We start from the raw sequence: 8610 nt of genomic DNA, 5'->3' as shown, positions 1-8610 counted from the left end.
AGAAAAAACAAAACAATAAAACAAAAAATGATCATATTATTTATTTCTTGTCTTTATATTTTTGTCTCATTTCTAGAACTAAATAATAATATGTAATTTATATAGTTATAAACTATTCAAAATAACATTTCTAAACTCTCTTTAAATATTACTATAATCGATGATATGGGAATCAGATTCATGATATAAAGGACTCAAAAGGTATATTAAGGGTAAAGTACCCCCTAACAAACTAGAATAGTAGTTAAGAAGAATAAAGTGATACTACTCATCATCAAGGACATGCAATGCAATGCTTATTATCTAAGTCATACATTGGATTATTGGAATTGAGTTATATAGTTTTATGATTGAAAATTTAATTTTCTTTCTACTATCTATTCTTTTTCCTTATCTAGCTTGTCAGCTTATACTTATGAAGTCTTTATGTAGGAGCTTAAAAAGTAGGTGCACCAACTTTGTAGCAAGATTACTATTTTCAAATAGTAATCAAATGCATGTGACACATGTAGACATACATATGGTGAAATTATTATAACCATACTCATAAGAAGTACACATTTAATAGTTGCATGAAAAATCCAATTAATCAAAATAAATTGAGTGGACATGTATGTTGACTTAATTACTTGCATTATTGAAGTCATAGGGTTTTTTCCATAGTTAGACAACGGAAATATTTGGTAATTAAAAAAAAATTTATTGTATTTAATATTTATTAATTTTATGATAAATGTTAAAAATAATAAGGGTAAAATATATTTTTTGTCTTTGAAGTTTGGCAAAATTTTTAAAAATATCCTTAAGTTTTATTTTATTTTAATTTTGTTCCAAAAGTTTTTTATTTGCATCAAATATACCATCAACGGCTAAATTTTCAAAAAGTTTAAGGCCAATCTAACAATAATGTATGAAAATTGTGCTTGATTTGCTTGTGTTGAGGGGTTGTTCTTATGAAATTATTGTTGAATAGGTCTTAAATTCTTTGAAATATTAGCCGTCAGGAGTATATTTGATGCAAATAAAAAACTTATGGAACAAAATCGAAACAAAATAAAACTTAGGGATATTTTTGAAACTTTTGTTAAATTTTAGGGACAAAAAATATACTTTACCCAAATAATAATTAATAAATATTAAATAAAATAAATTTTAATTTTTTTGTTTTTCTAGTTAGAAAATAGTAGAATACATTTTTTATTTATTTTCAATTTAATATATATAATTATTCATGTTAAAAGCACTAATTTAATTCTGCTAATTAATATATACAGGGCGGATTTATTGTATTGACAATGCTAATAAATTGCTAATAATAATATGCGGCTCATGTAGCGGATACTGTCCCCTTTGACAGCCAGAAACTAATGTGGGATTAATAATATAATTAGTTCTTCATTTACAAAGTTCAAATTAATAATCTAGCAAGGTTAAATTTATAATAAACCTTTCTTCAAATTATATTTTGGTGGGAATTTTGATGCATACGAAAGAATTAAACGAAACATATACTATATTATATGAAAAGTAGTGATTGACAAGTTGAGCTTGAGATAAGGAAACATGCAGTGAGAGAATTAAAGCAACTTGAAATTTTCTCTTATTGGACGATGATATGATTTAATATTCAACGTTATTGTATGTGTTTTTGTGGAAGTTAGGTCACCTGCATCCAGCAATATAATGTGCAAAACTCAAAATTATATTCATTTATTTATCATTTCAAACACTGCTTCAAAATGTCAAATGAATGAATAAAACTACTGGCTTTGTTTAGAGAGACATAACATTGAAATAGAAACACAAATACACAAAATTATGTTTGATAGAAAAGACATAAATAGAGATAATGTGTCAAAAGATATTGAATTAGTGTATTTTGTGTCCAAAAAGACACAAAAATACTAACAAAAAATACAACTTATTTTTTATTTTTATTTTTTTATTAACTTTTTATAATTATATTTTTATTATTATATTTTTCGTCTCAAATTTTTTGAATGAAAAAAAAATAAGAATAAATTAGATTTTTATAATTTGTTCTACTTTATCACTAAATAGGATATAAGAACACAAAATTTTATATTTCTATCATTTGTATTTCGTTTTCAGTGTCTTGTCTTATCCTGTTTTCAAAAACAAATACAACAATACACAGTGCATCATTTGTGCACATTATTAATATGATGCAAAGTATATTATAGAATATATTGGTTTAGTTAAATTTATAAGATGCCCATTTTAGTTTCTGTGGTTAGTTTATTTGATTAAACGCGGAGGTGACAATATAAATAAAAGACACAAAAATATGACAAAATATATAGACAAATAACTATAGGAGTTTTGTTAACAAGTGATTACAGGAGTATATCATTGGTAGCTTATTAGGCACTTTTTTTTTTAAATCTAAATTATATATTTATGTAATCATTGTAAGTCCTTGAAAGCTTCCCCTTTTAAAGTTCTTAAACCAAAAAAATAAATAAATAAATAAAATCCAGTTCTTGGTTTACAGGTATATGGAATGTAGTCCATGGTTTTTTCTGACATGAAGTTTATTATATTTCTTTGCTTGGAACATTCTATCTGCAACTTCTTACATGCATGTTAGTAGTAGTAACAGTAATACAAAACTTGATGTCCTAAAATAAAAAAATTTATATTCATAAAGATTGCAATATGTCTCCGACATAATCATAGAGAAAAAAAAATTGCTACATGAAAAAATAACTCATCAAATAAACATATGCATTCAGCTTTAATTTGTTCTTTATTGGTAATCAACAAAAAAATAGATCTGCCATTAAAAACTAATAATTATTTTTTATTTTAATTTTTAAAAGCAGTAAAAGACAATTTTTCATAGCTTTACAAAGTGAGGTCAAAGTTCAGAACTTAAATACATAAAATAAATAGATTATTAGTTCCTTAACATATCATATTACAAAGTTCTGAGTATGAAATGAAATGTATACAGTATTCATCTTGGTTTGTTTTTTGGGATCAATAAGGACAGGCTGGAAGGATCCAAAACTAACCCCACTAACTACTATTATTATTATTAGAAGGAAGAAACCAACACTACCCTCTCCAATAAAGTGTGTTTTTCTCTTCCTAAGTTCATAGAAAAAATTAAATTAAAAATTTAAAAAAGAAGGCTTACAATACATAAAGCAGCAAAAGAAAGATTGGATTTTTTTTTTTCAGTCTTCTTTTTCTTTTTCTTGCAGAGTCTGCTAAGCATCTTTGCCTCACTTTTTTTCATCCTTCTTTTTTTTTTGCCCTTTTTTTTTGGGGTTCTTCCTTGCCACTTCTGCATTCTTCTCTAATTTTATTTGTTATTTTTAACCAAGTTCTATTTGGTATAAGCTGCTTCTACTATTACTCTTATTAGCAGCATCATATTCCTTGCCTCTTCTACTCACAGATATTGCTTGTTCTTTAGGTGAATTCTTGGTGGTGTTTCCTCTCTATTATTCTTTACTTACTCACAAGAAGGCCTTGTTCTGTTCCCTTTTCCTTCACATGATTTTACATTATCAATAATATCCCTAGCTTCTTAAATTTCTCTCATCTTTATTACAATTGAAATGATAAGTTTTCTGATCTTTTCTGGGTTTCATTGATCAACCCAGAAAGGAAGAAAAGACCTTTTTTTTTTCTTCTTCCAGGTGTTTTAACAGCTTCAGAAAAAGCTCTCATTTTTTTGTTGGGTTCCTCACTCTAAGTAGTTCATTTTCTTCTCCAACTGATCTAAAAAATCTAAACTTTCTCACTGTTCAGCTACCAATTTTGGATTTTGCTTCTGGTTTTCAGCCCCTCATGGGACTCTGCCATGGAAAACCCATTGAAACCTCACAGAGAGGAGTAGGAGGAAGAGGGGAAGACCCTTCATCATTCATTGATGAGAAAGGTGTGGTTGTTTCACTGCCACCACCAACACCAAGTTCCCAAACCACAAAACCCTCATCAAAGTTCCCATTTTTCAGCCCAAGCCCTTTGCCAAGCTTCTTCAAGAACTCACCTGCACCAGGTTCAAATCCTTCAAGTGTGAGTTCAACACCTTTGAGGATCTTCAAGAGGCCATTCCCTCCTCCTTCTCCGGCAAAGCACATAAGGGCTTTGCTTGCAAGGAGGCATGGCTCTGTGAAGCCCAATGAGGCATCAATTCCTGAAGGGAGTGAGTGTGAGGTTGGATTAGACAAGAGCTTTGGGTTCTCTAAGCAGTTTTTGGTTCACTATGAGCTTGGGGAAGAAGTGGGGCGTGGCCATTTTGGGTACACTTGCTCTGCCAAGGGTAAAAAAGGAACCTTCAAGGGCCATGAGGTTGCTGTCAAAGTCATCCCAAAAGCAAAGGTCTCATTTTTATTTTTATTTTTATTGTTGAAGCTTTGGTTTTTGGTTGGTTCTCTTGAGTTTCATGTTTTTAGAGTTTTGTTAACTGTCTTTTTCTAAGTTTATTGTATTTTATAATTTGAGTTGTGTGTTAGTTACACGATGATGAGTTACCTTGTGCATATTGTTATGGAAGTACTGAAGGATGCAACCTTTTTTTTTTTCAACTGATTTGTGGTATACCGACACTGCATTATTGATGGGATGTTGATATTTGAGGAACATGGTTTGTTTTTGTAGAGTTTGTCGGTGTAGCTGTTCTGTGATGGCCGATGGATACTGTTTATGAAAATTTCATGCTTTCTGTTCTCTCTGAAGATTTTCCAGGATTAATTTTTACTAGGCAAAATTCTGAATTTTAGATATGTATGATTGTATATTTTTAGTGGACTACTCTAGCACTTTTCTTATATTAATTAATGACATCATTTTTCTTTTGAAGTTTGATTTGTTTTCATTCCAGTATCATGCAACGGTTATGGTTTAATCAGTTGTCTGACTTTGTTGTTGATATTCAATAGTCTGCTCTTTGTTCTTATGAAAATGGGGTCATGTATGGCAGATGACAACTGCAATTGCTATTGAGGATGTGAGGAGAGAAGTAAAGATATTGCGAGCTTTAACCGGGCATAAAAACCTGGTACAATTCTATGAAGCCTATGAAGATGATGACAATGTTTATATAGTTATGGAGTAAGTTCATATTACCTGTTGCTTTAACTTCTGTTATGAATTAAGCTCACAATTTTATAATCTCAAGATAAACTAGTGTGATGAGGGAAGCAAAACTTCCATAAATGTGCATCAACCCTCAACTGATTTGGAGCTCACATTCTACTGTAACCCATGATGTTCAGGTTATGCAAAGGAGGCGAACTGCTAGATAAGATTCTTTCCAGGTAAACAATCTCAATTTTTTCAAATTTCATTTTTTTGTGCCACAAACCAGAAAGAAACTAGGAAGTGGCATTCTGGTTTGTTTATTTTTTCTCTTGCTGTTAACCATATTATATTAAATTCTGATCGACAGAGGTGGAAAGTACTCAGAAGAGGATGCCAGGGTTGTCATGATTCAGATATTGAGTGTTGTAGCCTATTGTCATCTGCAGGGTGTTGTTCACCGTGATCTCAAGCCAGAGGTGATTAACTGATATCTAATTGATTTTTAGCTTGTTGGGATTAACTAGTGACCAAGGTCACAGAATGATGATTTTTAGTTGTGTTAACTTTGCTGGTTATCCATGTGCCATTTTCTTTTCATTGGTATGATTAAGCCTTGTTATTCTCTTGCTCTTTCATTTTGCCATGTTGTACCTCCCTTTTTAATTATCAAGGTTGATTTTTCTGCTACAGAATTTTCTTTTTGCTTCTAAGGAAGAGAATTCCACTCTGAAGGCGATTGATTTTGGACTCTCCGACTATGTGAAGCCAGGTCAGGCCAGTTGCCTTTTTCCTATGTATTCTGATTTATTAACAAAAGATAAAGCAATCAGCACTAAGTGTGGAAGTTTTTGCAGATGAGAGGTTGAATGATATTGTTGGAAGCGCATATTATGTAGCTCCTGAAGTTTTGCATAGATCTTACGGGACAGAAGCAGATATGTGGAGCATTGGTGTAATTGCCTATATTCTTTTATGTGGAAGTCGACCGTTTTGGGCACGGACGGAATCTGGCATATTTCGAGCTGTCCTGAAGGCAGATCCAAGTTTTGATGAAGCTCCTTGGCCTTCTTTATCCGCTGATGCAATAGATTTTGTAAAGAGGCTGTTGAACAAGGATTATCGTAAAAGACTAACTGCAGCTCAGGCACTCAGTATGTTTTCTATTCACTCTGGATGGCGGATTTGGTATTTAATTTATTCCCCTATAGTGTTGTGAATTCTCTTTCTTATAGCTTGATTTTATGCTTAGGTCATCCGTGGCTGGCGAATCATTGCGATGATTTGAAGATACCTATTGACATGATAATCCCCAAGCAAGTTAAAGCTTATATATGCTCATCATCTTTACGTAAATCGGCGTTAGGGGTATGTAATGTGTACAATCACTCAGTGTTGCTTTTGTTTTTCTCATTCATTGTTATATCTCATTGTGGAGTTTGGATTTCTTTACCTGGTGATTACCTACTTTCATTGTTAAATGTGCTGTAAACTTGATTTGAGATTAATTAAGGTAATGATGAAATGGAGAGAATCTTAGAAATCTAATCTAGCTAATTTAGAAGTAGTAGAGCTTTCTTTATGTGCATTAGTGCATATCATCATCATTATTCTCTTGTACTATTCTTGTCTCATCTAATAAATTTTCTTTTACTATTTGAAAAAGCAATATTCAAGTTTATCGATATAACCTTCAGCAATTCCTTTTGAAGACATGCATATCATGATTAAAGTTTTGTCATTTTTCCAGGCCCTTGCAAAGACATTAACATTAGTGCAGCTAGCTTATCTCAGAGAACAATTTACTCAGTTAGGACCAAACAAAAATGGGACAATTTCTATGCAGAATTTCAAGACGGTGAGCATGTATTATATAAGGTTTTGCCCTGCTTTTCCAAGTAACTTTCACTGCCACTAACATTTATATTTGCAGGGTGTTTTAAGGTGTGCCACTGATGCCTCAAAGGATTCTCGGGTCTTAGATTACGTGAGCATGGTAAGTCTATGAAGAATTGTAGCTCCTCATACTGATTTTTGATTCTGCTTTACCAGAGACTGAATTGTTACTGATCATCTCTCAGGTTAGTTCAATCCAATATCGGAAATTAGATTTCGAGGAATTTTGTGCTGCTGCTATAAGTGTGCATCAGCTAGAGGGAATGGAGACCTGGGAACACCATGCAAGGCGTGCCTATGAGCTGTTCGAAAAGGATGGAAATAGGCCAATCATGATTGAAGAGCTAGCCTCGGTATTATTCCATTTGTGCAATATCAATTGTCATCATTTACCAATATCTCTTGATCCTGGCAATGTTAATGATTCCCAAGAGTGATTTATAAAACAATTGGATTTCAAATTGCTGGTTATAATTGTTCCGCTCTACAAGTCCTTGTGATGATTTTTTCCCTTGCTTTTCCTGTTAACTCTTTCGAATTTTTTCATGAGTTAGATACCTCTGATCATATTCTTGATCAGCAAGTTATCTACAAGATGCATAATGGTACTAATACCAAACTTTGTAATTTGATTTGTTCCAGGAACTTGGGCTTAGTCCATCAGTACCCGTCCATGTTGTACTCCAAGATTGGATAAGACACTCGGATGGGAAGCTTAGTTTCCTGGGGTTCGTCAGGCTTCTGCACGGAGCTTCTTCTCGCACATTTCACAAAGCTTGACACGAATTAATACATGGTCTTTATTATTTTTTTCTTGCCATCATTGGCCATAAATCTTTAGGGGATTTGAATGCATGACTCATGAGGAAAAAACACCATCAGAAGATGATAGTGTTGATCTTGACTGCAAAAAAGATGGATCCTTCATGCCTAAAAGTTTGATGCTTGCTGCTGAAGCTATTATATGCAGCATCTTTCTGTCCAGAGTTGTGCAATAAAAAACAAACCCTTTTTCCTCAATGCTATTTCTAACTCTGGTCAGTGGTTGGTGGTGCTGGGAGTTAGAAGCTTGTAAGTTGTACAGATGAAAGTAGAGCACTGATTGTACTTAAAAGACTAGAGGAACTACTCTACAAAAAAAAAAAAAAGAGTTAGTGTTTTTTGGGTTTGTCCCTTGTGTACCCTTGCCACTTTTCAATAAACTCTTGCCAATTCAGTGAGTTGCTTTAAAACATCATATTTTTCCAGCATTGTTCATGGTCATTTTGTTAGTAGAGAACAACAAATGACAGAACATCCCTTTCATGATGTCTTTAAACGAGTCCAGTAATATCATGAGATTCCTTAGCTGTATGAATTGAATACTCATTAATTGTTTGATTTAACTTTTGTGTGCATGCTTCTTTAGAACATCCCTTTCATTTTCAAAGAAGCATAATAGGAGTAGGGTCAAGGCAGAGAGCACAGAGAAGTAGTTGCTTCAATGGTCCCTTGTTTCTTCACAAAAGAAGCATGGCAAAGTTTCTTCCTTTGCGAGTGGACTCTGCTTAATTATGTTGTGTCAGCTTCATCATACCAACAAACAGTTCAACGTTTACACGTATTTCACAACTAAGTAATATAGGAAACATTTCAAGTGCACCGTGGAGTACTTGATTT

At 32.5% G+C, this 8610-nt stretch overlaps 1 protein-coding gene across 1 annotated transcript; it reads left to right on the top strand.

Moving 5' to 3' along the window:
- Positions 3647–8260, top strand: LOC107622881 (CDPK-related kinase 7). The gene is made up of 11 exons (XM_016324942.2): positions 3647–4356; positions 4958–5088; positions 5253–5294; positions 5426–5534; positions 5749–5827; positions 5913–6209; positions 6308–6423; positions 6806–6913; positions 6989–7051; positions 7137–7304; positions 7594–8260. Exons 1-11 carry the CDS (start codon positions 3823–3825, stop codon positions 7729–7731), a joined length of 1785 nt encoding a protein of 594 aa, XP_016180428.1. The 5' UTR covers positions 3647–3822; the 3' UTR covers positions 7732–8260.

The sequence above is a fragment of the Arachis ipaensis genome, chromosome B10, assembly GCF_000816755.2.
Source record: "Arachis ipaensis cultivar K30076 chromosome B10, Araip1.1, whole genome shotgun sequence".
NCBI classification, from domain to species: Eukaryota; Viridiplantae; Streptophyta; class Magnoliopsida; order Fabales; family Fabaceae; genus Arachis; species Arachis ipaensis.
Note: the sequence above shows the minus strand (reverse complement) of the source record. Positions and strands in the feature narration are given on the sequence as shown.

Excerpts from the sequence above, each read along its gene's own strand:
- LOC107622881 (XM_016324942.2), top strand. The coding sequence starts at position 3,823 with ATGGGACTCTGCCATGGAAAACCCATTGAAACCTCACAGAGAGGAGTA. Across the intron at positions 5,535-5,748 it reads ACCGTGATCTCAAGCCAGAG|AATTTTCTTTTTGCTTCTAA; the intron begins GTGATTAACTGA and ends TTTCTGCTACAG. Across the intron at positions 5,828-5,912 it reads CTCCGACTATGTGAAGCCAG|ATGAGAGGTTGAATGATATT; the intron begins GTCAGGCCAGTT and ends AAGTTTTTGCAG.